We start from the raw sequence: 27510 nt of genomic DNA, 5'->3' as shown, positions 1-27510 counted from the left end.
GTGGAGGCCGGCACCTGCCAGGCACATGTTCATAGCCTTTCTGTGCCCAAAGTCCCAGCTCCTGTCGCGTCATCCCTGTGAAGACATATCACAATGGATACAACCACCTTTGCTGACCCTTGCTCTGCTGGCACTGGGGGAAGGACAGAGAAACTGGTCTTGACCTTAAGGAATTCATATTCTAGCTGAGGGAGCCCCACATAGGAGATGGGAAAACACACCCTCAAATGCAATGTATCAAACGCAAACTCTCAAAAGTACGAAAGCATTTTTTTCTATGCCCTACCGTTTCTGAAATGAGGATGTTACTACAGCCAACGTGTACATTTAATGTGGGTGTGTTTCTTTTCTTCCTGCCAAGTTATTAAATTGATGATGAGTCCTAAAACTAGTGGTGGTGGCCTTTCGTAACAAAGGAAGTGAATACAAATAAAGAGGAAGGTTTTCTGGAGAAAAACGGTGTTCAAGGAGTGGGGGTGGGGAGGGCAGCCAGAGGAAGGCAGAGGTGGTGCAGAGGCTTTGAGCAGTGAGGGCAAGGGACAAGTTGATCGGTCCACAGCATTGCCAACAAAATTAAAATGTGAGCCACACCCGTTATCTTAAATTTTCTAGAAGCTCGGTAAAAAAAAAAAAAAAAAAAAAAAAGGACATGGCTAAAATTGAGCACTTTCATTTAACCCAATGCATTCAAACATCAATGCAACGTATCAATATTTAAAAATTACGGGAATTCCCGTACTCAGTGAACCAAGTCCCGGCCCGTGCTCAGCAATCTCGGGGGCAGCGCGCGGGGGTCACCAGACAGCTGCGAGGGGTCGGCAGCCGGCGGGGACGGAGGGGCGGCGGCTCCTGCAAGGCCCCGCGTCGCCCCCCGGAGCCTTCCACAGGCCGGACGCCGAGCAGTGCTCCGGGGCCGCCTGCCCCCAGGCTTCGGGGCCGCGTCCCCGTTTCCACGGCCCAACCTCCCCCTCTTCCTGCGCCCGCGCCGGGAGGGTTCCTCGCCCGCCTTCCAGCCCCAGCACGTTCGGCCCCGGTCATCCCCACGCCACCCGCGCGCCTCCTCGGCGCCCCGACCCGCCGCCGCCGAGCCCGCCCCGGCCCGCCGAGCCCCGAGGGCCGCCGTCCACCCCCCTAGCCGGGCTCCTCGGCAGGTACCGCCAGACCCTCACGCGCACCGGAAGTTGCACCGGAAGTTGCGTTACACCAACTTCCGGCTCGCCGGGCCGGGGGGCGGTGTCAGTTACGAACAAGCCGTCCAATCAGAATGCAACACGAGGGGTTTCAGAGGCGCAGGCGCGGCTCCGCCCCTCATCTGGGAACTCCGCCCCACTGCCACGTTCGACGAAGGATCGCGCGGGGATGCGCGCATCTCCTGGCCAATCAGGAGCCGCAGAGCCCGGGCCTCCGAAGGCAGCAGCCATTCCAGACCCGCGGAAGGTGTAAGAGAAAGCCACCAGTCACAAGTCGAGGAAGAGAAAGTTCTCCACCGAAGGCCAATGAGGAACCCGGGAAGAGCGCGAGCGCGAGCTCCTCGGCCAATCCCGGGCGAGGGCGAGGGCAGCCTCCACAGCGATTCCGAATCCGGGGTCGGGGGCCCAGTGCGGATAGCCAATCCGAGCGCTTTGGAGGCGGGCCGCGGAGCCCGTCAGCCAATCGCGCGCGGGCGCGGGCGGGCGCGCGCGCGGCGGCGCTCGGGCTTATAGGGGCGGGGCGGCCAGCGCGCGCTCTCGTGGCCTCGGTGTCCCGGCGGCGCCAAGCGAAGCGCCGCGCCCGCTGCCGACATGCTGCGCCGCGCTCTGCTCTGCCTGGCCCTGGCCGCGCTAGCGCGCGCGGGCGCCGCCGCCCCGGAGGAGGAGGACCACGTCCTGGTGCTCCACAAGGGCAACTTCGAGGAGGCGCTCGCGGCGCACAAGTACCTGCTGGTGGAGTTCTGTGAGTGCCGCCGCCCGGGCCTGGCCGGGCCGCCGCGGGGCGGGGCGGGGGCTCCGGGGCCCGGGAGGCTCCTCCGCGGGGCCAGGGCCGCCCACGGAGCTGCTGTCAGCGTCCCGGGGCGCGCCTCCTGCCCGCGCCGGCGCCGGCGCCTGGCGGTGGCCGCGGGCCCACGGCCGGCCCGTGCCCTCGTGCCTGATGTCCGCGCGGCAGGGTCCCCCGCTGGCCCGGGAGAGCGGGGCGGGCCCCGGAGCGCCCGCCCCCGCCCGCACTGCCTTGCCCCGCTGGTCACCCCGCGTCCGGCACCTTTGTGTGTGTGAGGGTTGGACCCCCGCCGGGGCGGAAGGCTCGAGCCCAGGGCGGCTGCTGAGCTCAGGTGCGTCTCGGGCAGGTGCGCCCAGACGAGGCTCGCCCCCTCACGCCCGGGTCTTGCTACGCGCCGGGCGTTGTGGCGCCAGCTTCTTAGCCTCCCTGCGTCCCCAGGGACACGACTGCCCTTGCTGCCTGCGCTGGTAGGAAGGCACCGCTCGCTAGAGTTTGTCCGGTGCTGCCTGTGAGAGCCACGGGGATGTTGGTGTCGGTTTGTCGTTCGTGGCCTCTGTCCCGACGTTGCCTAAGAGCATCGAGATAGCAGCTCAGCTGCGTGTGTTCACAGGGGCTTATCTTTGTGAGGAGATAAGACTTTTATGGAAGGGGCTATGGAGGAGAAGGCACGGGGAGCAGCGGAACTTGCTCAGTGCCGCCTTCTAGCACCCGTTTTCTCTTGCAGATGCCCCCTGGTGTGGCCACTGCAAGGCTCTGGCCCCCGAGTATGCCAAAGCTGCTGGGAAACTGAAGGCAGAAGGCTCGGAGATCAGGCTGGCAAAGGTCGATGCCACGGAAGAGTCTGAGCTGGCCCAGCAGTATGGTGTCCGTGGCTACCCTACGATCAAGTTCTTCAAGAACGGAGACACAGCTGCTCCCAGGGAGTACACAGGTGCGACTGCCGGCCGGCCGTGGAACGTGCCTGAGGGGCGGGGACGGGAACCCATTCTCGGTCCAGTTCAGCCTCTCAGGCTCTCGTAAGGAGTGTTCTCCCATCCCTGCAGAATCTCGTGGGTGGGGAGGGACAGCCGTCGGGTGGATAGCAAGCTGAGGCTGTCGTAAGGTTGACCAGTGAGGAGAGGAAGGCTGGGCCCTTGGGACCACAGGAGCGACAAGTGTAGTGATGGCACTCGGGTGAGCCAGCCGCCAAGCCGAGTGCCGCCGAGGGACAGGCCGGCATCACTCACCTGTGTGGCAGGAGCCCTCGTGGCCAGCCGCCTCTGGGGCTGCCTCCTGGAGGCTGGGCCCCTCTGGGGCCTGGTAGGTCCTGACGAGCGGAGAGACTTTTGTCTACAGAACCGGTTCTGTGGCTCTCCTGTCAGAATGCTCCGGAACAGCCTAGTTGATCCTGATGCCAGTGACTCTGGTCTCCTTCCCAGGCTGCTGTTTTATTGTTCCCACATTCACTTGTGTTCACTTTGGAACAGGAAGCGCACAGTTCCCATGGTCCCATCGCTGACACGTAGCTTTGGCGAAGGAGACAGCTCCTCTTAATTCCACCTGTAACTGATGACTCAGCTCTGAGTTGCCACTTAGGAGAATCCTTTTAAGTGTGAGCTTCCGCAACTTCCTCACGTTGGACCAGGTAGCCAAACTGACGGGAGAAAGTGACTGGCCTCAGTCTCAGGAGGAGCAGACTTGTAGCTTTTCATTTTATCTGCCCTGGGTGGTACGCAGGTGCAGGATCGCTCTCGCCTGCTAGGCTGGGAGGCTTGTGGGGTAGGCCACCCCACAGACAGGGACACCTGAGCGGCCTGGGTGCCCAAGGCCAGCTGGAGCTCCGCCTGTTTTCACAGGGAAAGCTGGTGTTCGGCTGGCTTACTAACCAACCTTTTTTTTTTTTTTCTTTTTTTAAATATTCCATTACATCTTTAATTAAGATGAGTGAGGCCACTGGGGGAAAGTGTATCTGTGTGTGTTTAATGAGTTTAAATTCAGGGAAATTCAGAAAATGCAGAGGGACCGGAGAAGGAAAATGAATTGTCCCGCTACTGCCCAGAGGTGGCCACTGCCTTTCCCTTGCTCCAAACGCCATCAAAGCTTCTCAGGTGCACAGAACAGGCTTTTTAGCCCTAGGATTTGCACAGGTGTGTGGAAAGAGGCAGCGAGCTCAGAGGAGAATGGCGGGGAGGCTGGGCCCTGGTTTTCAGTGGAACCGCATGTGTTTGGGCACAGCCGGCAGAGAGGCCGAGGACATCGTGAACTGGCTGAAGAAGCGCACGGGCCCTGCTGCCACCACGCTGCCCGACGGGGCCGCTGCAGAGGCCTTGCTGGAGTCCAGCGAGGTGACCGTCATTGGCTTCTTCAAGGTAGAGGCTTTGGAATTTCATCTCGGGGCCTTCCCCCTGTACCCTCCATCCCCCAGTCGTGGGAGGAGGGCTCCCTGTGGCCTGGGCACCGTGGTCTGTCCTGCTGCTGACCCCGGCAGGGATCCTCGGTGTCAGGGTGCGTGGCCACCTCTGCTTCTTCTCCTCTGTAGAACGTGGAGTCGGACTTTGCCAAGCAGTTCCTGCTGGCGGCAGAAGCCATCGATGACATACCTTTTGGGATCACATCCAACAGTGATGTGTTCTCCAAATACCAGCTGGACAAGGACGGGGTTGTGCTCTTCAAGAAGGTGAGTGGTCCTCCTGCGGCCCCGCCCCGGGCGGTGAGCTGCTGCGGCGGGGGCTGCTTTCCTTCCTGCTCCCAGCGCTTGAGGACCTTGCCCGGGCAGCGCCGCGCCGCCAGCTGGACCTACCGAGGGCCCGTCGTGCAGTGTCAGATCATAGGAGCCGCTTAGACAACGGCCTTCAGACTTTGCGCCGTGGGCCCTTTGCTCTGGGTTGTGTTTCAAGCACAGCCGCTCTGCAGGGTTAGCTCTTCTCAAAAGAAACTGGTAAAACACGTGTAGCAAGGTGTGCTATTTTAACGGGTCCTGAGCATAGGAGTGTAAGGCCGTGGCGTTACTTAACGTGGACGCTGCCGTGTGAAGCGCGCTCCCGTTTGCTCACCAGAAACGGACTCGGGAGTGTTGGCTCTTGGGAGAGCGTCCCCACCGCTGGCCCAGCCCGGCCTCCACAGTGTGGCGAGCACGGGGCCGGGGCCCCGTGCCTTTCGGTTGCCGGCACCGTTGCTGGGATGTGGCCTGGCTCACATGGGCAGCGTTACCGTGGGGTCACAGGAGTCTCTTGATTTTTGTTTTAGCCACTAGACAGCCAGGTGGGCTGGCTGAACCCCCGTGATTTCGGAGCACAGCTGTCCTGCACTGGCCGGTAGTGTGTCCGCATCGTCTCGATGGCACAGGCGGTGGAAAGGGAGGGCGAGCCAGGAGAGCGGGGACAGAGGCATGTCGTCAGGGGTGGAGATAGGGCCTCTTTATCCTGGTTAGTCCGCGTGGGAGGTGGGCAGGTTTAGAGCTCCAGCAAAGCAACACAGCGTGTGCTCAGAAGGGCCGGGCCCTGGGCTGGGGCCACCCTGTGTGTGCACCCCGTGGGGGGGGCAGCCGGGCCGCGGTCCGCTCTCTGTGCTCACTCCTGCATCTGACGCCTTGCCAGGCACTGGCGGGGGGGCGAGGGTATCTCTCAGCCGCGTGCCGAAGGACCGGGGACACCCAGGCTCGGGGTGGCTTTCTTCCAGTGTTCTTGCCATCCTGCTGTGTCTGTAGTCCGTCCTTTCTCAGAAGAACTCCAGACGCCGTCTTCACTGTCAAAGGGAGCAGCGTTGCTAGATTAGCCAGTAGTCGTCGCCCAGGGGCCCAGGAAATCCCAGTTACGTGTGTGATGGGGGGAGCCCATGGGAGCCCCTGGGGGTGTGGGTGAGGTGGGAGCCTCTGGGGGTGGTGAGAGTCCTGGGTCCTGAGGTTGAGGCTGACAGAGAAAGGAGTTTCTCTGAGGCCACCGAGAGCTGTACACCCTCCTGCGTCCACACAGTGCTCCCCTGTCACCCTGAAGATCCAGAGCAGATCCATTTTCACAGAGGACCGTTGGTGCTCATGTGTCCCTGAAGGTCTGCAGAGGCTCCACGTGAGCGTGGCGGGTGGGCTGACCGCTGTGTACTTCCTTCCTGTGGTCCGTGCTTGCCGGGCACAGCCAACCCCTTGGGTCTGGTGCCGGTTGGGGGAGAGCCTTGAGCAGAAGCCCAGCAGAGCCTGGGGACTTGGTGCTGTGCAGGTGAGTGGTGGCCACAGCCGCAGTCCCGCAGGCCGCACCACGGCCGGGAGGGCAGAGGCTCAGGTCCAGCTCCCGAGTTCGTGCCGTGCTGCCTCTCGTCTTCCCCACCACCATCCGGTTCATTTTCCCAATCTTTGCTTGTCCTCCTTCGTGCAGGCTGTTCAGCCCAGTTTCTCCGGGTGTGCTGGGTCTTCCTGTCTGCCCGGGGCCGTGAGGGGCGGCCTCGCTGAGCCGGGCGCCTCCCCAGCAGGACAGGGCAGGTGGGCTCCCAGGAGTGGCCAGTTGCCACTCGCTGGAAGGATGGCGTCTTGGGTTGTGGGTCACTGCCGGTGGACCTTTGGTTTGAGAGCTACTTATTTTCTGTCTTTGTCACGGCGTTTGCTTTTTCTTTTTTATTCTTTGAAGCTGGAGGGTCAGGAGTAGCTGTGGGGCTAGCCCTCTTCTCCACTGCCTGGAGCGTCGAGCCTTTTGGGGACATTTGTCGTTGGGGCCTGAGGGAGCCAGCCTCCGTTGCTGTCCTGAGCTGAGTGAGGGCGGGCTGGCTGCTTTTCCCCGAAGTAGACGTGAACGTGGTGGGATGTGGCACCGTCACTGAGAAGGCTGCGTCTCGAGACAGATGGCATGGGGCAGTGCTGTTCTTCGGGCCTCTCGGCGTGAAATCGGGCAGACCGCTCACAGCGTGGGGGAGGAGACACAGTTCGGAGGAGCGGGGGGGCACCATGGCCTGTGCCTCTCGTAGGGGCTCACAGCACGCCTGCTGGAGCCGGGCCTCCTGGCCTTGGCTTCTCTGCCCCCGTTCCCTCTCCTCTGCCCCAGGTTTGGGGAGGAGGAAGCAGGCTTCAGCTTCATCTGTGGGGGGGGCTCCCAGTGCCCAGCCTTCTGTGTGGTCTGACGTAACAGCCACTGTCATGGTCAGGCTGGAGCTCCGGCTCTGACGGAACGATGGTGGGAGCAGGGAGCGGCCACCTGCTCTTCTAGAAGTTCCTTTGGGGAAGCGTAGAGGGAAATGACTGGGAAGAAAAGGAGAGTAGTTTCTCTCCTTGGGTCTGATCTGGCAGTTCAGAGGGAATGACTGAAGGCTCACCTGTACCCTCACCTGGGCAGGCGTGGGCAGAGCATCGGCCCGTCTGCGTCTGGAGTGGTGTCTGCGCCGCCCCATCCAGAGCTGTGGCTTGGCTGCAGGGCCCCCCTGGGCCTCTCTGGGCAACAACCGCAGTCTTCCACCTTCGGGCCCCAGGACTCCTCAAACTCTTCATGTTATTGGGGATCCAATCTGTGGTCGCACATTATTCCTATTGATTTTTATTGGGTCAGAAATCAGAACTGAGAAAAAAAATTTTTTTTCAAATATTTTATTTATCGGGCGCCTGGGCGGCTCAGTTGGTGAAGCGTCTGCCTTCAGTTCAGGTCATGATCCTGGAGTCCCGGGATCGAGTCCCACATCGGGCTCCCTGCTCGGCAGGGAGTCTGCTTCTCCCTCTGACCCTCCCCCTCTCATGTTGTCATTCTGTTTGTCTCTCAATAATAGAATAAAAATCTTCAAAAAAAATTTGAGAGCGGGAGAGAGAACGGCAGAGGGAGGAGAAGCAGACTACCCGCTGAGCAGGGACCCCCCCGACGTGGGGCTCAATCCCAAGACCCCAGGATCGTGACCTGAGCCAAAGGCAAACGCTTAACCGACTGAGCCACCCAGGAGCCCCTAAGAAATGTTTTAAACACCTTGTTCATCCAGAGGCGCCTGGCTGGCTCAGTCGGTGGAGGGGGTGACTCTTGACCTCAGGGTTGCGAGTTCTAGTCCCAGGCTGTGTGTGGAGGCAACTTAAACCTCGTTCATTCAAAATAACAGTTGGGGCGCCTGGGTGGGTCCATTGTTAAGCGTCTGCCTTCGGCTCAGGTCATGATCCCAGGGTCCTGGGATTGAGCCCCACGTTGGGCTCCTTGCTCAGCAGGAGTCTGCTTCTCCTCCCTCTGCTGCTCCCCCTGCTTGTGTTCCCTCTCTCACTGTCTCTCTCTGTCAAATAAATAAAATCTTAAAAAAAAAAAAAAATTATTTGTAATCACAAGTAACAGTCTTGTGAAAGTTGGTTTTTCCCAGATGACTGCAGCTGAGTGGTGAGGGTGTTCGCTTTCTGCCAGTCACTAACGTCTGCCTGGTGGAGGGATCCCTGGCTGACCTCCTCTGTCAGGTCGTCCCTCATCACTCTGCTTCCATCCAAGGGCACAGCACGCTCGGGAGAGGGCGTGTTCTGAGCGTGAGCAGGAAATTGCAGCCGCTCTGAAAGGCCCCCGCTCTCCCCTTGGTGTCGCTGTTGCCTGGGGCCCGGGAAGATGCTGCTCTCTGCAGCCCTCCTCTGGCTGTGTTTTGTGGACAGAGGCATGTGGCTTCCTCCCCCATTGCTCTCAGAAGCCGGGACAGGAGGGTGGCTGTCAGACTGTCAAGCCGGGGGTGCTGAGGGAGGCTTTGGGAGCACCGAGGTGCTCATGGCCCTCTCTGCGTCCACAGTTTGATGAAGGCCGCAACAACTTTGAGGGGGACGTCACCAAAGAGAAGCTGCTGGACTTCATCAAGCACAACCAGCTGCCGCTGGTCATCGAGTTCACAGAGCAGGTGCGGCTCTCCTGTGGGTCCTGCGCCCTGAGAGGGGGTGGCATGGCAGAGCCCCGAGGTCCCGGCCCCGGGACCCCCACATACGGAGCGTTGCATCGGTGGCCTCGTAGCTGTTGAGAGAATATCCTGTGCTCACGGCTCACACCCAGTAACCTATGCTTACGACACAGACAGCCCCGAAGATCTTCGGAGGTGAAATCAAGACCCACATTCTGCTGTTCCTGCCCAAGAGTGTGTCTGACTACGACAGTAAGCTGAGCAACTTCAAGAAGGCCGCCGAGCGCTTCAAGGGGAAGGTGAGCTGTTCACACGCCTGCCGCAGGCTGCAGGGCAGCCCCAAGGCTCCCTCCGGCTCTCAGGACTGTCCCGGAGGGGACCCGGTGAGTGGGGACCAGAAACTGCCTTCAGCCCTCCGCTTACCCTGCTTACCCTGCCTCTTCTGCCCCCAGATCCTGTTCATCTTTATCGACAGCGACCACACTGACAACCAGCGCATCCTCGAGTTCTTCGGCCTCAAGAAGGAGGAGTGCCCCGCCGTGCGCCTCATCACCCTGGAGGAGGAGATGACCAAGTACAAGCCGGAGTCGGACGAGCTGACGGCAGAGAGGATCGAGGAGTTCTGCCACCGCTTCCTGGAGGGCAAGATCAAGGTGGGGGAGCCGCGTCCTGGTGTGGGGCTGGCCTGTGCTGGCCTCGGGGCCCTCAGGGTCCCAGGCTTCCTGTGGCCACATGTGGAGGATGTCTGTGCCTGAGTGGAGACCCCTGAGGACGGGGACCCCTCTTGGTCCCCCTGCTTGGGGAGTGTGGAGCAGCCCCGACCTCGCGGGCACGGCCCTCTCCCGAGGTTCCGTGAGCAGTTCTTGTCCTCTGAGGACAGGTGGGGGCCCCAGCCATGGTGGGGGCCCCGAGGCCTGTTGGGGGCCCCAGGCGTCCGTGACCCTGCTCCGCCTGCCCTCCAGCCCCACCTCATGAGCCAGGAGCTGCCTGAAGACTGGGACAAGCAGCCTGTCAAGGTGCTGGTCGGGAAAAACTTTGAAGAAGTTGCCTTTGACGAGAAAAAGAATGTCTTTGTGGAATTCTGTGAGTGAAGCCCCTCCAGCTTCCCTGGTCTGGCTTGTGAGGGCGTGTGCGCTGGGGGCGGGCGGAAAGCGGCGCTGGGCTCAGCGCCTCAGCACGGCTCTCTTTCAGATGCCCCATGGTGTGGGCACTGCAAACAGCTGGCTCCCATTTGGGATAAGTTGGGAGAGACGTACAAGGACCATGAAAACATCCTCATCGCCAAGATGGACTCGACGGCTAACGAGGTGGAGGCCGTGAAAGTGCACAGCTTCCCCACGCTGAAGTTCTTCCCCGCGAGCACGGACAGGACGGTGCGCCGCCGGCTTTGGGGGGGAGGAGTGTGCCACCGCCCGGCTTCCTGCCTGACCCTCTCTCTCCCTCTCCCTCTCCCTGTCCACAGGTCATTGATTACAACGGGGAGCGGACACTCGACGGTTTTAAGAAGTTCTTGGAGAGCGGTGGTCAGGACGGCGCCGGGGACGATGACGTGAGTGGGGGTCGGTGGGCGCCCTGGAGGGGCATGCGTGTGTACCTGGGCCGGGCAGAGCCACTCTCCCGGAGGAACACTCCGGGTGGAGGCCTTTAGAAGGGTCTTGAAATGCTGATGTTTGCTTGTGGCACCGCAGACTCGCCCCATGAGGCTCCCTGCGAGCCGGGACGCAGAAGCTCTTCCCTAGCCGGTTGGCTGAGGTGTCCCGCCGCCCAGCAGCTTAGGCCTGTCCACGTCAGCCCTGGGCAGCCGGGGCGGTGCAGGGGGTCGTCCAGGCCAGAGCGTCTGCTGGGGGTGGGGGCGGGGGCCGCCCAGAAGCGACAGCAGGCCTGCCGAGGGAGCGCACGCTGAAGCTGGCGGGGTGGACCTGCTCGTGCTGCTGGGTGCTGGGACTGTCACTGGCCCCACAGACCTGGAGGCTGGGGTCCTGGGCTCCCCTCCCACCCGGTCTTGTCTGCAGAAGCTCCCCTGCTCATCGGCTCTTAGAGACCTGTCCGAATGGCCGGCTGGGTCCTGCCGTGCAGGGTGTGGGCGACGGGGCGGGCTGTGCCACCGGCCCGACCACACCCCTGCACAGCCCTTCCTGACGGGTTTCTTCGTGTCCTCCCTCCCCCACCCCAGGATCTGGAAGATCTGGAAGAAGCAGAAGAGCCTGACCTGGAGGAGGAGGAGGATCAGAAAGCTGTGAGAGATGAGCTGTGACCTGGGTGCCCCAGACGCAACAGCCCCGTGGGCGGCGTGCCCCAGCAGCGTGGCCTCCAGGAGCCCAGGGACCCTCACGGGCAGGAGGGAACACCGACCGGAAATGCAGGGAATTTTTCTGAAGCAACACTTCATCCTAACACGTGTAAATTTAGACCCATCTCTTACTTCTGCTTTTCAATTTTTGGAAAGGGATTTCTCTCCAGGCCAGCTCACCTTGGGGGGCCGATTTTTTTTTTAAATTGTGATGTACTTTTTCGTACACGGTTTTGTCCAAAGCGCTCGTTAAAATGTCTTGGAATCTCATGCAGGTGAAGTCTCCTTCCTGTTAGGTTTATACTATCACTTTAAAAAATTCCATCTGTGGGATTTTGAGACATTTTTGGACGTCAGGGTCTCCCTGGAGACTCCTGTCCCCTGCGTGGGGCGGGGCCAGGCCAGGCTGGACGGGTCCCTCTCACCTCATGCCGGTGTCGCCGTGACGGAGCGTGGGTCTCACGTTGTTGGCCTAAACGGAGACACGGGGTCTCCGTCGCAGGGGGCCTTGTACGACTGCAGGGGGTGGTGGGTGCCGGCTGAGCCCAGGACAGACCCGGGCAGCTCCCCTGCCTCCCGAGCCAGGCTCCCCGGTGCTCTGTGACTTCCAGCGCCCCTGAGGCCTGCAGCAGGCAGAACCAGAACCCTCCATTTCCAGGCTGGGAAACGGCCAAGGGTGCTTGAGCCGAACCACGTGTGGGCTGTTCTTCAGCCATTTCTACCACGATATTGGAATTGAACACATTGGCCAAATAAAGTTGAAATTTTACTACCTCTTGTTGTCTCTGCTGTACAAGCTCTCTGGGCCACGGGGAATGGGCTGGGCTCAGGCCTCTCCTAGTCGGGGCACCTTGGATCGTGGTGCTTCCACGGGAGCCACAAGCGTGTCACGGGTCACCAGGCGCACACGGCCGGGCTGCTTCGGCTGGATGGGGATGGATGTCCCGGTGCCGTCCCGGGGCATGTAGTGGCCACTACCTGGGTGCTGCTCCACGCTGCATCGGGACACGTGGTCCCCCGTGGAGCCCCCCCCCGCCAGCGCCCTGCCCTGTCTTCCTGCCACCGCAGGGCCTGACGAGAAATTGGCAGTGTGAGCTCAGGAATGGGTGAATTGATAGCATTGCTACGCTTACCGCCGAGCCTGCACAAATCAGGGTCACATGTTACATCACAGGTTATAAGATGTAATTTGAGGGGCGCCTGGGAGGCTCAGTCGTTGGGCGTCTGCCTTCGGCTCAGGTCATGGTCCCAGGGTCCTGGGATCGAGCCCCAAATCGGGCTCCCTGCTCTGCGGGAAGCCCGCTTCTCCCTCTCCCACTCCCCCTGTTTGTGTTTCCTCTCTCGCTGGGTCTCTCTCTGTCAAATAAATAAATAAAATCTTAAAAAAAAATTAAAAATAAGATAGAGTACTTAAAAAAAATAAAGGAAAGAAAATGAAAGTCAAGGGCACCTGGGTGGCTCAATTGTTACGTGTCTGCCTTCGGCTCAGGCCATGATCCCGGGGTCCTGGGATCGAGCCCCGCATCGGGCTCCCTGCTCCGCGGGAAGCCCGCTTCTCCCTCTCCCACTCCCCCTGCTTGTGTTCCCTCTCTCGCTTCTCTCTCTGTCAAATAAAATCTTTTAAAAACAACAAAATAAAATGTAATTTGATTTCTAGAACCTCAGCTTGCTTGTAGTTCACGCTGAGAAAAGAACCATTGGAATTGGTTTTCCTACAGACAGGAAGTCTAGCTGCCGGGCTGGGCAGACGGCACTTGTGAGCCTGACTTGGTGACTCCTGGGGGCCCTGGGGAGCTTGGCGGCACCTGTCGGTCCCTTGAGAGCAGGACAGGAGCCCCGCACGGGGGCTGGCAGGACTCCCGTGGTTGCCCGACCATCGCCACCTGGGGCTTTGCATCCCTTGGTCTCTGAGCATGTCTACAGTGGCAGGTGGGACCGGAGGGCTGCCGGCTGACATCCTGGGAGGGAATGGACATGGACATACAGTCCACCTTAGGTCAAGGACAGAGTGCACAAACCTAGGTTTCCAAGGAGCCCTGCCTGCCACTGCACGAGTCCCACCAAACCCTCCAGCCCCGACTTGCCCCCAGAGTAGGAAGGACACACGCATTGCTCGATCCCCGGCCCCCCAGCTCTGATGCCCATGAACCGGTAGGGGCTTCCCGGGGCCGGTGCGCAGCGGGAGACACGCCCAGAAGATGTGCTAGGAACGTGGTTCTCCCAGTGTCCTCTCCCAGCCAGAGGCCCAGGTGCCTGCCCTTGCCCTCCCTGCTGCCGGCAGCCCAGGTGAGCGGTCCACAGCCAGTGTGCCTGGAGGACCCAGCATGAGCACCCCGGGCGACGCCAGCCAGGCCCTCTGCCCCTCCTCCAGCCCAGCGGCCCTGGTCCTTGGGTGGCCTGTGCTGGCGCAGGGTTCATGCGTGTGGTGCCAACACAATGAGACACGTCTCCAAGGCAAGGTGAGCTTGGGCACTTGAGCTTCTGTAGGAGGAGGATGGCAGCCCTGCCCTCCAAAATGTGAGCTGTTCCCCCAGGGGGACACACGGACTCCCGCGGAGGAAACCAGCACAGAGCAAGGCCATCAGGAGTCACAGCTGGGGTGGGAGGCTGAGTCCAATCCTGTGCTCTCTGCCCCAGCGACGGGTGTGGGTGACCCTGAGGACCCAGAGAGCGGGGACCAGGTGCAGCTGCCCAGCACTGTCGTCATGTGTTCCAGGGGGGTGCGCAGTGAGTCACCCATACCTTCCCTCTTTTCCAGAGGCAGCTGATTAGCACATTCCAGGGCCTGGATCTGCTGGGAGGCTGTGGGGTGGAGTCCAAAACCTAGCAGGGCTGGTGGATTAGCAGGCAACTTTGCACGCTCAGGGTGGTCAGTTAAGGCTTAACAGCCCGGGACATCCCAAACCTCCCTGTCTTCCTCTCCCCCTCCCTCCTTCTCTTCTGCTCTCTCCAGGTGCTTAGAAGCTTCGGTCCCGGAAGTGCACTAGCCCCTGGAGGTCCTCCGGCCTCAAAGCCTGCTGGCAGGGAAGGGGCCTGCTGTGGGCCTGCACCCATTCTCCTAACGGGCCCTCCAGCTCCTGGCTTCTGCTGGATGCAAAGCCTGACTAGTTGTGTTCCTTGGACTTTTCAGAGTGAGCTTTTTGGATTCCTTGTCTTAGTTTGCTTTAGTCCTCTAGAAGGCAGAAGCCCAACATTGTACAAACCAGGTCACTCCACAAGTCCACGTGGGCGTCAGGGACCAAGCTGGATCAATACAGGTTTGGTTCCACTGTGGTCGCATGAGAGATAGACTTTGCGAACAATCTCAGGTCAGATGCTCACCCCTGCTTCTGACGAGGTTTCCAAATGAGATGCCTCAGGTCATGCCCGTGGTTTAGAGGATAGTCCCATGTCCTCGCTAGAATAAAAAGCACATTAAGTACCTTTCAGGGGATCTGTTGTGACTGCAGGGGGGCTCTGGGCACCCGTCCCTTCTCTGATCCAAATGGAAACGCCAAACCCACAAACCCCCAAGCTCTCAGCTCACCTTAGTCAGATGGACCAAGGGGTGTGTCATTGGGGTTGCCTGGCGCTTGGCCTGTCTCTAGCCCAAAGCCAGGTCACTCTCGGGAAGGGCTGCACCCTTGGCAGCCTCATCCAGGGTTCTGGGAGGGCAGACAGAACTTCCCATGATACCAGAATAGGCAATCTTCTCATCAAAGGAAAGTTCTGTCTCCTGGAAACCAGCCAGAAGAAGCTACACTGACTCCTCCCAAGTGACCAGGAGTTAAGATCACCTGGCACCACCCTCTGAGCCCTGGAGTACAGGGACACTGGGCACCAGCCCTGTATGGGGGCCCTGGCAGGGCCTGGGCTGGGAGGGGGGTTCCTGTGGGGCTGGACTGGCCAGCAGCAGGTGGGGGCTCTGAGGCAGGCTGGGGAACCCTTCTCAGGGCAGGGAGTCTGTCTTAGTGCCCTGTTTCTCCACAGCATTTGGCCCAAGGCTTTGCACCTAGAGGGTGTTAAATACATTTGGTGATTCGGTTTTGCTGGATCAAAACCAGCCCGGTGACGAAAGGCTGCCGGTAAGCAGGCTGCCTGCCCCTCCCAGTGCCCGTCAAGTGCCCGTCAATCTGGGCTGTGTCCTCGTTCAGGACTTGGGTCACAACCCAGGGGATCTCACCAATGTCACGGGTTGAACTGCATCCCTCCAATATTCCTGTGTTGAGGTGTTAACCCCCAGAATCTCAGACCGTGATCCTATTTGGAAATACAGTGGTCACAGATGTGATCAGTCAGGATGCGGTCATGCTGCCATAGGGAGACCCTAATCTGATGACTGGTGTCCTTATAATAGGGGAAATTTGGACACAGACATGCACGCGGGGAGAAGGCCATGTGGACGTGAAGGCTGAGATGGGGCGATGTGTCTACAAGCCAGAGAACACCAAGGACCACCACCAGAAGCCAGGACACGGGCCTGGAACAGATTCTCCCTCCGAAGGAACCAAGCGGCTGACACCGTGATCTTGGACTTGTGGCCTCTAGAACCACAAGAAAATTAAGTTTGTTTAAGTCCCCAGTCTGGTACTTTGTAACACCAGCCCTAACATGTGCTGCGGGGGCTGTCCCCGACCCCGCGGGCATGCTCCTGGGTGTGCGTGCCCATGTCTCCTGCCTCTTCTCTCCACTGAAGCCAAAGCCGCCTCCAGACGGTGGCTACAGCGGGGAGGCAGCAGCTGCTGGCTCAGCCTGCCGGGCATCTCCGTAGCACCCACTGGTTACGCTCTTGCAGGCGTCTGGGCCAGCAGAGCGCACCCCACGGGATATGATGGCCCATCGGGGGAGCAGACTGGATGCTCTCTTAAGTGGGAGCACGTGTGCCCTTGGCAGAAAGTGGCAGGAGCCTGCAAGCAGGGGAAGGGTGGGGGGTGGGGACATGGGGCTGGAGGGAAACAGGGGCATTGTGGGGAGGGCTTCCTGGTGGGCAGCGTGGGCTGGGCAGGTGGGACCGGAGGCATTTATTTAGATCCTAACCTGGGAAGTTTCTGAGGAGGAGGGCAGAGTGGCGCAGGCCCGACAGAAGGTGACAAGTGACCGGGAGGGATACGGGCAGGGCGGGGCCTTCTCTGGCAATCGTCAGGGCCCTGTGCCTCCTCCGCTGTGGGAAGCCCCCTTGCTTTCCAGGAGGTGGAAGCAGCCACCCTCACCAGACATCGTGGCCTTTTCCCTGAGTTTCCAGGCCTTGGGGAGATGCCTGGGCCCTCCCCACGACCTTGGCACCCACTCGCCTTCCTCAGGGGTCCTGTCCTTCTAGTGCCTTCTCCTACCCTCTATAAGGCACCTTCTAGGCCCAGCTGTGGGGCAGACAGCAGTGGCCGGGAAGGATCTGACCCCTTTGGCCGGGGCACAGCGACAGGTGGGCTGAAAGATGAGCCACTAAACATGATCCTGAGCACAGGGCCGGAGCTGCTCCGTTTCACCCCTCCCGGCAGGAGCATGACTGTACAGCTTTATAGAGTGCCGCGGGTCCTATATAAAGGGCAAGTGCCCGGTCACAGGGAGCACAGGGGCGGCGCCGGCGCTGGAGGAGACTGCATGCGCTGTCCGAGCCGAGCCGGACACGTCCCTTCCCCGAGCAGCAGGGTCCCCACAAGGTGGACCCGCCACAGCACCCCGGATGCCCAGCAGGACCAGCCGCTATGCCCGATACAGCCCACGGCAACGGCGCAGGCGGCTGCTAGCCCATCGCAGCGTGCGCTTCCCCAACGACGTCCTGTTCTTAGACCACATCCGCCAAGGGGATCTGGAGCAGGTAGGCCGCTTTATCCGGGCTCGGAAAGTCGCCCTGGACACCATCCACCCCTCAGGTGAGTGCCTGTGGGGCCAGCGCAGTGTCTACGGGGTCAGGGGAAGGTCTCAGCCTTGACCCCTCCTGCCCTGCTCTGCCTTGCCCTGCGCAGGCCTGGCCGCCCTGCACGAGGCTGTGCTCTCTGGAAACCTGGAGTGTGTGAAGCTGCTGGTCAGGTACGGGGCTGACATCCACCAGCGGGATGAGACTGGGTGGACACCCCTGCACATCGCCTGCAGTGATGGATACCCAGACATAGCCAGGTGAGAGGCTTAGGCCAGGGGCTTCGTCCAAAATGCTCTGGCCTCAAGTGGCCTCCAGGATGTGGTCTCGAAAAGATGGCCCTGGGAGTACAGCTAAGAAAGAACCCTAAGAGCTTCTAGAATCTCCTTTCTGCCCTCTTCCCTAGAGCAAACTGGAAAAGTCAGCCATTGTTTCTGGAGGGTCAGGTTTCCTCCTCTTCACCCCTCCTGGAAAAATTTTAAAAAACGTGTACCTCAGGACTCCAGCCTGCGACCCTGGGGATGGGGTGAGAGCACCCTCCGGGCCACCTCCCCACTGCCAACCTTTGCACCCCAGGTACCTCATTTCCCTGGGGGCAGACAGAGACGCAGCCAACAACGATGGAGACCTGCCCTCAGACCTCATCGACCCAGACTTCAAGGACCTGGTGGAGCTCTTCCAAGGGACCAAGATGGACTGAGCCCAGCCCTGCCCTGCCAGGGCTCTGGCCCTCCCTAGAGTAGTTGGGTGCCCACCTCCCCAGGTGCTTGGACCTGCCCCACCGGTAGGGCAGGCAGGCAGCCAGGACCCCCGTACCTGGGCGCAACCCCCACCCCCACACTTCTGGCCTGGCTTTTTCTCCAGGTGAATTTTTTATTGTGACACTTTTTACTTTTTCAATAAACGTCATTCCCTAGCCCCTGGTGGTAGCCTGATTACCGGGGACGGGACCCTCCCAGTTCCCCCGCTTCCGGTGGTCAGCAGGCCCTGCTATCCATGCCAGGCTTGGGGGACCAGGAGACAGCGCCAGCGCAGGGAGCCAGAGTCTCGGGGCTCCCGGCTCTGAGGTCTCCGACCGCGCCAGCCCCGGACCCCCAGGACCCCGCCGTCCCCAGCCCCTCAGCTGCGCTCCCCGGGGCTCCGCAGCCCCAGACACCGCCGCTTCCGGACCCCATCCCGCTGCCCCCGCGTCCCCTGCCCCCGGGCTCCTCAGACTCCGCCGGCCCGGTCCACGCCCCACTCCGCGTCACGCCGGCCCAGCGCAACCGGGTGCGCCGGCACCGTAACCCAGCCCCCGGCCTCAGGCCCCGCCCCGCGGCCCCGCGGCCCCGCCCCCGCCGCCATGCGCGCGCCGGCCGTCACGTGGCCCTCACGCTCCCCGCGCCTGCGCACGCTGCGGTGACGTCACTTCCGGCCGGGCCCCAGCTGGCGGCGGCGGCGGTGGCCGAGCGGGCGAGGTGAGGCGGGCGCGGGGCGGGGGCGGGCGCGGGGCGGGGGCGGGCGCGGGGGCGGGGCGGGCGCGGCCGGGATCCGCCCTGGCGCGGCGGCTGGCGAGGGGAGGGCCGGGGCGGGGTCGCGGAGGGCCGGGGGCGTGCGACCCGTGTGGTCCGCTGCGCCCGAGCCCCTGGGCCTGCGGGGGGGCGCGCATCCCGCCGCGGAGGGCGCGGCGAGGAGGGGCCGTGGCGGGGCCGGTCCGCGCCGGGTCTGGGGGCCGGGCGCCGCCTATCCCCCGGGAGTTGGGCTCGGAAGGAGCAACCGGGGGCCCGCCCTTTTCAGTCTCTGGAGCAGCCGCCGCCGAGGTGGACAAACGTCCTGCGTTCCCCGCTTTCCAAAGGGAACATTCCTGGGGCTGCTGCTTGGCTCTTGGGGCGCAGCTGGCCAGGCTCCCCCGCGGTTTGTCCTTCTTTCCGTTATGCAGCCTTTCCCACAGTCCCGGCCTCCGCAGGCCAGGTGGTGCGGGGCTAGGTGCAGGGTGGAAAGGGGGTACGATGGGCCCGCCCTCAGGGAGCTGGCTCACTGGGCTGCAGGACCTGATTCCGCCCACGGGGGCTGCCGCCGTCGGTGGTGGACAGAGTGCCACCAAGGAGTGCAGGGCCGATGGGGTGGAGGCCGTGTGTGTGTGTGTGTGCGCGCGTGTGTGTGTGCGCGCGCGCGGTTTCGAATTACAAAAACAACCTGGGTTGTGGCAAAGCTCAGGGGGTATGGAGGTGTACACATCCTGTCCTCGGGCCAGCCCCAGGTAGGCTTTCAAGAAAAGGCGGTCTTTTAGTCGAATCTCAAGGATGAGTAAGATCTTATTGGGCGGAGGGGACGCCTTGAGCAAGGGCCCCCGAGTGGGCAGTGGGGAACAGCGAGGGAGTTCTGGGTAGAGAGCTTTTAGAGAGGAGTGGGGGTGGGGAGGAGGACAGGAGCCATGTCCGGCAGGACGTAAGCTTGATTTGGGGTGAGGTTTCTGGGCCAGGTGGTGGTGGGTGCGTGCACTCAGGGCTGTTGCTTGGGATGGGAGCTGCAGGAAGGAGGGCGAGGGTGCGGCACTTGGAGGTTTTGCCCCGGGGGTCTTCAGGGGAATGCCCCTGTTGGGTATCCAGTACAGCAGTATTCTGGTACCTGCTTGGATAGTAGATTATTTTCTAGAAGTCTTAATGGCTGAAACTGTTGAGTACCGCAAAGACACAGAGTATCATGGGAAAGTGGAATCTAAGAAAACATGAGTATCAGAAATTCCAAAGGAACACAGAACGACCACCATTTGCATCACTGATTCTAACTCCAGAATACTCATTGTCACTTTTCTGAACAACAGAGTGTCCTTTCCTCTCCTGTTCTTAGGCATATGGCTGTGTGTTGGGAAAGAGTCTGAGACTGGGGGACTGACGGCTGGGCTCCGGGTCCTCCCATGCCCTGCCTCCCCCCAGGAGGTCTTGGAAGGTCCTCGGTTCCCGTGCAAGAGCAAGGTACAAACCTTATCCATCTCGAGAGACTCCCTCCTTGTCTCTGAGCAGAACCGCATTGATGTCAGGGCTGTCCAGGGACCTGCCAAGGGGTGCCAGGAAGGGCATCGGCGGGCTCTGGGGTGCTCGGGTCAGCTGAGCTGTCTGGGCCTGGCCCTGCCTGCTGTGGCCCTGGAGGCCCAGATCCTGGGAGTCACTGGGGGTTCAGACCCTCCTTTGCTGGGTGGCGACTCCTTGCTGTGGCTGGTGGCACTGCTGCCTTTTCACATGTCCTGGACATTCCTGGGCCTCCACCTCCCTGTGAATGGGCTGCCTCTGCATTTGGGGTGCCCAGCACTGTCCTAGACCGTGCTTCTCCCAGAAGTGCCCAGTGAACATCCTTGGGGGCAGCTTTGGCTTAGATGAGTACTCTGAGGCCCAGAGAGGGAAGGGATTTCCCTGGGGGCAGCAGAGCAAGGATGGATGACCTCCAGCCACAGAATGGTTCTGGACCCTGCCGTGTGCCTAGCACATAGCCACCAGTTGCCGTGAGCTCGATAGCCGTGGACAAGGGTCAAGCCCTGCAGAGTGCACAGCGCGGGGGCAGCGAGTGGTTCTCTGTGGTGATAGCAGCTGGCACAGGTGGTTCTGATTCAGAGACTATGTTTGGGGGTGGGCTGCAGCCCAGCAGTCAGACACATCTGAAGGAATAGATTGGGCCAGGCCGAGGGCTTGATTGCATTAGAGGGTCCAGGGTGTGCAGAGCGGGGGAATTACTTGGGGAGGGGTGTCAGGACTGGGGTAGGGGGAATGGTGCAGGAGGCTCTGCTGTTGTTGGGGGGATGGTGGTCAGACAGGGGGTGGCTGGAAATGGGAAGAGGTAGCTGGAGAGCACACCGGAGGCTCGGGAAGGATGGCCCTGGGCTTGCCGATGGTGGGATCATGGGCTGAGGGGAGACCATCGTTGCGTCATTAGATCTGAGACACCAGTGACTGAGCTGCCCTTCACATCATGGTCACCAAGACTGGAAGGATGCTGCAAACATCAACGTGCTGGTAATTGCCAGATGTGATCCTATTACTTTTTTTTTTTTTTTTTACGATTTTATTTATTTATTTGACAGAGAGAAAGACAGAGAGGGAACACAAGCAGGGGGAGTGGGAGAGGGAGAAGCAGGCTTCTCGCTGAGCAGGGAGCCCGATGCGGGTCCTGGGATCATGACCTGAGCCGAAGGCAGACGCTTAACAACTGAGCCATCCAGGTGCCCCAGAGCTGGGGGAATAATTGTGCCTCTAGTCCTTGTGAGCAGAAGAGGGAAAGCAAATGGGAAGGAGGGAGGTGGTTTAGGAAGCGGTGAAGGCCAAGTACTCTCTGACTGGGGCCTCCGGCCTGCTCTCCGCTAGGCTGCTGCCCCTGCCCCTCATCTGTGCACCAGGTCCCCATCCTGCTGGACTGGGGCTCCATGATCCTCCATGGCTCGGCCTGTCTTGCTAGGTGTCCTTGGCACTCCTCCAGGCCCATGCTACTCTCCCCAGCACTCTGGTCACCTGGCCCCTCCACACCTGCCTCTTTCGTGGCCCTGCTCAGCACTTTCCTCCAGCGGTAAACACGCTCAGATGTCCCTCTGCTTCAGCAGACATGCCCCGTGGTCAGCCCGGCCTCATGCCTCCCTTCATAGCTGCTCCTCACGGACACGCAGACCTTGGCTGACTGCCCACTTCCTCGCCTTACTCCACTGAGACCCTTCCTGCCGAGGTCAGTGGAGATATTGTCATGCTGGTCCAGTGGTCGCTTAGGTCCAGGTTGTACTCCAGCTGTCCCCTTAGATTTCTCCTGTCGGAGCCTCTGTGGTTGGCCCTCTGCTGGGGGTTGCTCCCAGTGGGCTCGTGTCCCCAGGCTTCCATCTTCTGTCCTTTTGGGTCAGTTCCTTTTGCTCAGCCTCAGTGCTGTGATTTGCCTGTGCTTGCTGTGGTTCCGGCTCCCACCTGAGTCGTCTTCAGTGGCAGGAGCGGGCTCGACATACACCCCTTTCTTTAGTGGCTCTTCCTTTGGGTGCTTCTCTGGCCGCTCCCGTGCCCCTCCCAGCGGCTGCATGGCCCTTGTCTCGGGCACATACCCAGGACTGGGAGGGCTGTCACTGTCAGGGGGTGCATATTGATTGCTTTTTTTGATGGAAACTTTTTTTGGCATCAGGATTGGAGGCCCAATCACCATAGGAGGTGAGGAGAGTGAGTGAATGGCAGGTCACTGTCCCTTCTGTCGAGCAGCAGGCCTCTGGCCTCTCAGGAGGCTTCTTCTCCAGGAGAAGCTTCCTGCTGCCGCTGAGTCCTGCCAGGTGGTGGGGTCTGGGGGCGGTGGGGCCAGTACAAGATGTTGGCGATAAAGGCCCAGGGAAGGCAGGCTGAGCTGGCGGGAGGGCTGGGAGGGCGCAGGGGTTTCTCCGGTCTGGGAAGACAGGTTGGTGGGACACAGGCTATAGCAGTCAGCCTGGTGGGCTGTGATCTGTGGCTGGGAAAGGAGGCAGAAGGTGGCTCTTTTTTAAAATGTCATTTTATTTGTTCTTCAAGCCTCCAGCCTGTGAAAAGCTGCTGAATGTGTGATGTGAAGGCGCTTCCCTGTCCAGTTTGTCCAGGGTACCAGAAACCTGAACTGAAGTGGGATGTCCATACGGGAGGGCCTTTGTTGATAAATGTACAGGCCTGGGACAGGGACTTCATCATGCTGCTGGTTTAGGCAGGAAGCCCAATGGGCAGCGGGGCTGGGTCCTCAGTGTGGGGACCGAGTGCTCTGTGGGCCCGGGGCTCAGGTCACAGGCACAGCTCCTGCAGGCTGGCTACTCTGGGGCCAGCCCAGGTTAGGCCTTGGGTCTGCAGAGACAGAGAGGAGCAGGTGAGGTGTCCATGTGTGTGCAGGTAGGGTGACAGGAGCCGAGAAGGGGTGAACACCTGAGTTAGCTGGAGAGGATGAGTAGGGGACCCTAAGATGAGGCCACATGCCCACAAAGGCCAGGTGATCCCCAGAGGCTGCCCTGCGGGGAGAGGCCCACAGCAGGGCAGGTGAGGTGGGGAGGGCAGGTGCCCTGCAGCAGGGGCCTCTGGATTGAGGAGGACAAACTGCAGGAGGACTAAGAGCACCTGGGCAGGAGGAGAGGCAGGCCTGGCTGAGGGCAGGCAAGGGCTGGCCGGTCCTCCTGGTCCCTCCATCCTGTCATGTGTCACATAACTGGAGCTTTCCACGTTGTCCCACTGCTGACAGCCCCTTGAGTGTCCCAGGGTGTCCTTAGGCCAGAGAGGGCTTTCCCTCTGCTTGAGTGTTCGGGGGGCTGATGTCTGGGAAAGAGGACCATGGGCAGTGAGACCCCTGAGTCCAAGGAAGGAGAGGTCCCTTTGTGAGGGGCTGGGCTTCTGCAGGGTGGGGTGGGGTGGGACATGGGCTGCTGTGTGTCCTCCAGGAAGCTGGTTTTATGCTCTTTTGTGCTTCTTGTCTTGCTCCCTGGGCTTGTGTTTATTTGTGCAGGTGTTCAAAGGCTGGATCCTTGATGATATGACTGAATAAACCAGAGAGCAAGGATCCACAGCAGCCCACCCTTCTGGCCCTCTGGGAAGGGCTGCATCTCCATGCTCTGGGCTCCAGGAGGGAGGGGGGGCAGAGGCTCTTGTGCTCAAGACCTCCCTCCCACTGCCCCCGGTACCTGGGGTCATCTGTTCTGGGGCCAGGCCTGGGACTGGCCCTGTGTAGGTGGCTTCCTTACTCTGTGCTCTGTTGTCAGCCAGAGAGAGGGGACAGCGTTCCCTAGCTAGTTTGAGACTGAGCCTAAAAATACCAACCCCCAGGACGCCTGGGTGGCTCCGTTTTTATGCATCTGCCTTTGGGTCAGGTCATGATCCCAGAGTCCTGGGATCGAGCCCTGCATCAGGCTCCCTGCTTAGAGGGGAGCCTGCTTTTCCCTCTCCCTCTGCCTGCCACCCACCCTGCTTGTGCTCTCTGACAAATAAATAAATAAAATCTTAAAAAGAAAAAAAATACTGCCCCCCCTCTGCCCCCACGGCTATAAAATCTGAGCTGACAGAGAGGCTGTAACAGGCAGCACCCTGGGGTCTTGGTGCCTGGGTCAGACCCAGGAGCTTCTTGTAGGCTCACACTTTCCCTCTAGCCTCCTGCCCTGTTGAGTCCTATCCAGGGCCCTGACTCGCTTGTGCCCTGGCCTCCGGGACCAGGAAGCTGGGCAGGTTCCCTGCACCCCCTGGGCCTCATGCTCTTTTGGGCTCCTCACCACGAAGCCCGTCCCTGTTTTACAGATGGGAACCAGGCTCAGCGGAGACAGCACGCCAGGCCCTGCAGGCAGGGAGGGCAGAGTCAGGGGTCACTGGGGCGCTGCAGCTCTCCCCTGCAGACCCAGACTTGCCTGAGAGGTGTGCCATGACCCTGGAAAGGGAATCTGGGCACTGCTGTGGTGCCATCCCAAGCCACCTGACTGGGGGGGAAGGGGCTCCCTGGGTGGCGGTGGTCCAGGGGCTGGGGGCTGCCTGGAATGAAGGTGCTCTGAGTTCAGGGGCAGGTTGCTGGCCCCCAACCTCCATCTGGTTGACTCTGCCTGGATTGTGGCTGGGCCTCACCCCCGAGGGGATCCCCAGTAGGCAATGAGCCCGCAGCAGTTTGGCGTCAGCTTGAGGGAGAAGGTGGGCCCCACGCCCCTTCCCACTCTGAAGCCCCCATGGAGAGGGTGACTCTGTCCCACTCCCAGGGTCTGGGCTTCCCTTTTAGAGGCCGAGGGGACCCGCCAGTGGAGCGCAAGGACCAGACACTCCCGCAATGACCAGGTGGGTCTTAGGCAGTGGAGTGGCCTCCCCCGGGGGGCAGGGGGTGGGCCCCGCTCTGTCCCCATCCCCTCCTTACATGTTGCCCCTCCCCCAGTTCTCCTGTCTCCAGAGTCGTCTACAACGGCAAGAGGAACAGTAGCCCTCGCTCTCCCCCCAGCAGCAGTGAGATCTTCACCCCGGCCCATGAGGAGAATGTGCGCTTCATTTACGAGGGTACGTGGGGCACCCCCAGCCAGGACTGGGGCTCCGAGAAACTCCCTGGAGCCCCCCTCCTGCCGTTCCAGGGTGTAGGCTCTCCCCCCGCCTTTAGGGGCCGTGTCTGGTGAGGAGGCCCAGTTCTGGTTATGGGGGGCAGGCAGCTCCGAGGGGAGGAAGTATCGGAGCGGGTCAGGTTGACTCCCGGGAGGGAACCGCTGTGGAAGACGGGACGGTGGTGCGCTCCAGGAGGACCCGGGCGTGTCGAGAAGTGGTGTGGCCGGGGTGCGTGAGCACGCGTGCACCCGTGTCCGTGAGTGACACGTGTGCCCGGAGGTGGGAAAGGGGGGGGCGCCTGAGCGGAGGATCGAGAGCTGATGGGTCCCACGTGTCTCTGTGAGTGCAGCCCTAGTCATGGTGCAGACAATGACAGGCCTGCTAAGAGCCAAGTCAGGGGGGCAGAGAGCAGAGATGGGGTGCTCTGAAGACAATCTCAGGTCAAGAGCAGGCCAGGTGGGGGCTGAAAGCCGTGAAGGAGGGGGCTGGGGGCTGGGGGAGGGGCTACCAGGATGCTCTGAGGGCTGGGGAGGGATGAGGGCACTGATCACTCAGATTCTGCCGGACTACCCAGCCATGCTGGGGGCTCTGACGCCACCCCCTTGTTTTTCGCAGCCTGGCAGGGCGTGGAGCGAGATCTGCGGAGCCAGATGTCAGGCAGCGAGCGGGGCCTGGTGGAGGAGTACGTGGAGAAGGTCCCTAACCCCAGTCTGAAGAGTGAGTAGAGGAGATGGCCTAGGAGGGAGGGGCTGGCGGGGGGCTGTGCTGGGGGGAGGCTGGAAGGCAGTGTGGCAGAGTGGACCAGGTCCCAGGGCTTCCAGGGGCAGGTACAGGATGGGGGGCCCAGATCTTGCCTCTCCGTCCATGCCACCGCTGAGCGCTCTGTCCCGACAGCCTTCAAGCCCATCGACCTGAGTGACCTGAAGCGCCGGAACACGCCGGACGCCAAGAAGTCCTGAAGCGTGCGGTGTCCCTCCCCTGGCCTCTGGGAGACCCGGGCGCCGCCTGATGTTGGTCTCCTGCGGGTTCGGTCCTGGGGGGGGGGGGGTGGAGGGAGGGAGGGGCTGTAAACCCCAGGACCAGGAGGGGCATGATTGATGGCCAATGCCTGCCCTTCCTCCCCGAGCCCCCTCCTTTCTTTTCAGGGGGTCTCAAGCTGCCCTGTCACTGGGGGTAGGGGGGTTTGGGCCCTACCAGCCCCTGCTCCCCCCGGAGTTGCATCTCTGGAGCGCCTGCTCTGCCTGCCCTCACCCCAGGGCCTTGACTGACTCCTCTCCACTTCCCACCACCTTCCATTGCCCCCACCCCCTGACTGCCCCCCCAGCCACTTCCAAGGTCAGGAGGGAAACAAGGGGGCCTCTGCTGTCTCCCAGGCTGGTGGGATTGGGCTTGTCCGTGAGGTGGCCAGGAGGCAGGAGGCAGGCGGCCCCTCCCATACCTGTTGTGTATCCCCCACCAAGCCCCGCTGCTTTTCTGGGCTGGACACCTTGGGGAGCGTCTAATTTTTCACCCCGCTGTCCAGCCTGGCCCCTTCCTCCCCTGCATCAGCTTCGGGATGGCACTAGCTCTCCAGGCCTGGGATGCCACCGAGCACTCCCTCATAAAGGGTCTTGGGCAGCCAGGCCTAGCCCCTTGCTGTCTGCGGCCCTGTGGCCACAGCAGTCCCCTCGGGCAGGGGCATGAGGTCGACCCTGGCCCTGTACCATGTGCTGGGACGGTCACCAGGGTCCCCTTTTCTTCCTGTGTCCTCTAAAAGCCAAGTGTCTGTGACTGGAGCCCAAGGACCAGTGAATAAAGGCAGGTGGCGTTGGATCGGCCCCTTGGTCTGTCAGGCCCCTGTCCCAGCAGCCTACGCAGGGCTGAAGATCCAAGGTCAGACCCCTGAACCCAGAAATTCCGTCGGATCCCTGGGTTCCTTGAGCGGGGCTCAGGCCTCGGGGGGGCGGTGCAGTGGGAGGTGGAGGTGGGGATTTCTGGAGGAGAGAGGCTGAGGTGGCTCTCCTGTGCTCTTTAGGGGACCATTGCCTTAGGGGTGCGGACCCTGGAGGCAGTAGCCTCCCTCTGCAGCCCTGGACCTACACACTGGGCTCAGGGGGGTGTGGCATCTCTGCCATTCAGATGAAGGGGTGGCCGCTGGGGCCTGAGAGAGACCCTAGTGCATTTGACCTTCAAACCTGGAAAGCCCTGGTAGGCCAGGCCCAGAGACGCCAAACTGGAATTTATTTTGGGAATATCCTTTCCTGGAAGAGTATTCTGGGGCCTACAGGTGACTCCAGGAGGCATCTTCTTCGGGGGGGGGGGCTCCCCAGGGACAGGGCACGGGAAGGACAGGTCATGTAATAAGCAGCTGCCTTGGCTTGCTGCCAGTGGGTGCTGGTGGTGCAAGGCCCTGAGCCAAGTCTCTAACACGTGGCCTTGTTTGCTCCCCGGGGACCTGTGGTGTGTTTGGCCGAGGCGTTTGAATGCCCCCAGCTACCCTCCCTGGCCTCCTGCACTAGCGATGGTAGCCAGGGACCTGTTCACCCAACCACCACTGTGTGTGGACCACAGGAGATTCCTCAAGGGCTTTTCACTCCATGTCCCTGCCAACTTAGCTTTTGTGTGAAATGGAGGCC

The 27510-nt window shown here is 61.2% G+C and overlaps 3 protein-coding genes across 7 annotated transcripts; all 3 read left to right on the top strand.

The window, feature by feature from the left end:
- The first annotated feature begins 1718 nt into the window (after positions 1-1718).
- On the top strand, positions 1719-11833 carry P4HB (prolyl 4-hydroxylase subunit beta). 2 transcript variants are annotated; one of them, XM_064583383.1, is made up of 11 exons: positions 1719-1932; positions 2699-2905; positions 4084-4322; positions 4493-4630; positions 8668-8772; positions 8943-9068; positions 9222-9422; positions 9732-9852; positions 9961-10142; positions 10232-10318; positions 10943-11833. In XM_064583383.1, exons 1-11 carry the CDS (start codon positions 1782-1784, stop codon positions 11021-11023), a joined length of 1638 nt encoding a protein of 545 aa, XP_064439453.1. In that variant the 5' UTR covers positions 1719-1781; the 3' UTR covers positions 11024-11833. The 2 variants fall into 2 exon arrangements, with proteins under 2 accessions (XP_064439453.1, XP_045744222.1); XM_045888266.3 differs by having other exon boundaries at positions 1720-1932; positions 4189-4322.
- A 4750-nt stretch (positions 11834-16583) lies between these two features.
- Positions 16584-17809, top strand: PPP1R27 (protein phosphatase 1 regulatory subunit 27). The gene is made up of 3 exons (XM_045887990.3): positions 16584-16908; positions 17002-17152; positions 17469-17809. Exons 1-3 carry the CDS (start codon positions 16719-16721, stop codon positions 17590-17592), a joined length of 465 nt encoding a protein of 154 aa, XP_045743946.1. The 5' UTR covers positions 16584-16718; the 3' UTR covers positions 17593-17809.
- Positions 17810-18277: 468 nt separating this feature from the next.
- MCRIP1 (MAPK regulated corepressor interacting protein 1) lies at positions 18278-26712 on the top strand. Of its 4 annotated transcripts, XM_054510655.2 has the most exons (8): positions 18278-18349; positions 19722-19846; positions 20799-20878; positions 24122-24235; positions 24588-24643; positions 24738-24856; positions 25511-25612; positions 25790-26712. In XM_054510655.2, the coding sequence occupies exons 5-8, from the start codon at positions 24636-24638 to the stop codon at positions 25852-25854; spliced, it is 294 nt and encodes a 97-aa protein (XP_054366630.1). In that variant the 5' UTR covers positions 18278-18349; positions 19722-19846; positions 20799-20878; positions 24122-24235; positions 24588-24635; the 3' UTR covers positions 25855-26712. The 4 variants fall into 4 exon arrangements, with proteins under 4 accessions (XP_054366630.1, XP_045744225.1, XP_064439461.1 ...); XM_045888269.2 differs by lacking the exon at positions 24122-24235; XM_045888268.3 differs by lacking the exons at positions 18278-18349; positions 20799-20878; positions 24122-24235 and adding an exon at positions 18825-19131.
- Positions 26713-27510: the final 798 nt, after the last annotated feature.

This window comes from Mirounga angustirostris, unplaced genomic scaffold, assembly GCF_029215605.1.
Source record: "Mirounga angustirostris isolate CCGP_5_RB_7025 unplaced genomic scaffold, mMirAng1.0.hap1 SCAF_17, whole genome shotgun sequence".
Lineage (NCBI taxonomy): Eukaryota > Metazoa > Chordata > Mammalia > Carnivora > Phocidae > Mirounga > Mirounga angustirostris.
Note: the sequence above shows the minus strand (reverse complement) of the source record. Positions and strands in the feature narration are given on the sequence as shown.

What these genes read in the sequence shown, in the direction of transcription:
- P4HB (XM_064583383.1), top strand. Translation starts at nt 1,782, where the DNA reads ATGCTGCGCCGCGCTCTGCTCTGCCTGGCCCTGGCCGCGCTAGCGCGC. An exon ending in TGCTCCCAGGGAGTACACAG is followed by an intron (nt 2,906 to 4,083) that starts GTGCGACTGCCG and finishes CAGGCTTTTTAG; the next exon opens with CCCTAGGATTTGCACAGGTG. An exon ending in TCATCGAGTTCACAGAGCAG is followed by an intron (nt 8,773 to 8,942) that starts GTGCGGCTCTCC and finishes CTTACGACACAG; the next exon opens with ACAGCCCCGAAGATCTTCGG.
- PPP1R27 (XM_045887990.3), top strand. Translation starts at nt 16,719, where the DNA reads ATGCCCAGCAGGACCAGCCGCTATGCCCGATACAGCCCACGGCAACGG. An exon ending in GGACACCATCCACCCCTCAG is followed by an intron (nt 16,909 to 17,001) that starts GTGAGTGCCTGT and finishes TGCCCTGCGCAG; the next exon opens with GCCTGGCCGCCCTGCACGAG. An exon ending in GGATACCCAGACATAGCCAG is followed by an intron (nt 17,153 to 17,468) that starts GTGAGAGGCTTA and finishes TTTGCACCCCAG; the next exon opens with GTACCTCATTTCCCTGGGGG.
- MCRIP1 (XM_045888268.3), top strand. Translation starts at nt 18,990, where the DNA reads ATGGGGTGGAGGCCGTGTGTGTGTGTGTGTGCGCGCGTGTGTGTGTGC. An exon ending in GGTTCCCGTGCAAGAGCAAG is followed by an intron (nt 19,847 to 24,587) that starts GTACAAACCTTA and finishes CTTCCCTTTTAG; the next exon opens with AGGCCGAGGGGACCCGCCAG. An exon ending in TGTGCGCTTCATTTACGAGG is followed by an intron (nt 24,857 to 25,510) that starts GTACGTGGGGCA and finishes TGTTTTTCGCAG; the next exon opens with CCTGGCAGGGCGTGGAGCGA.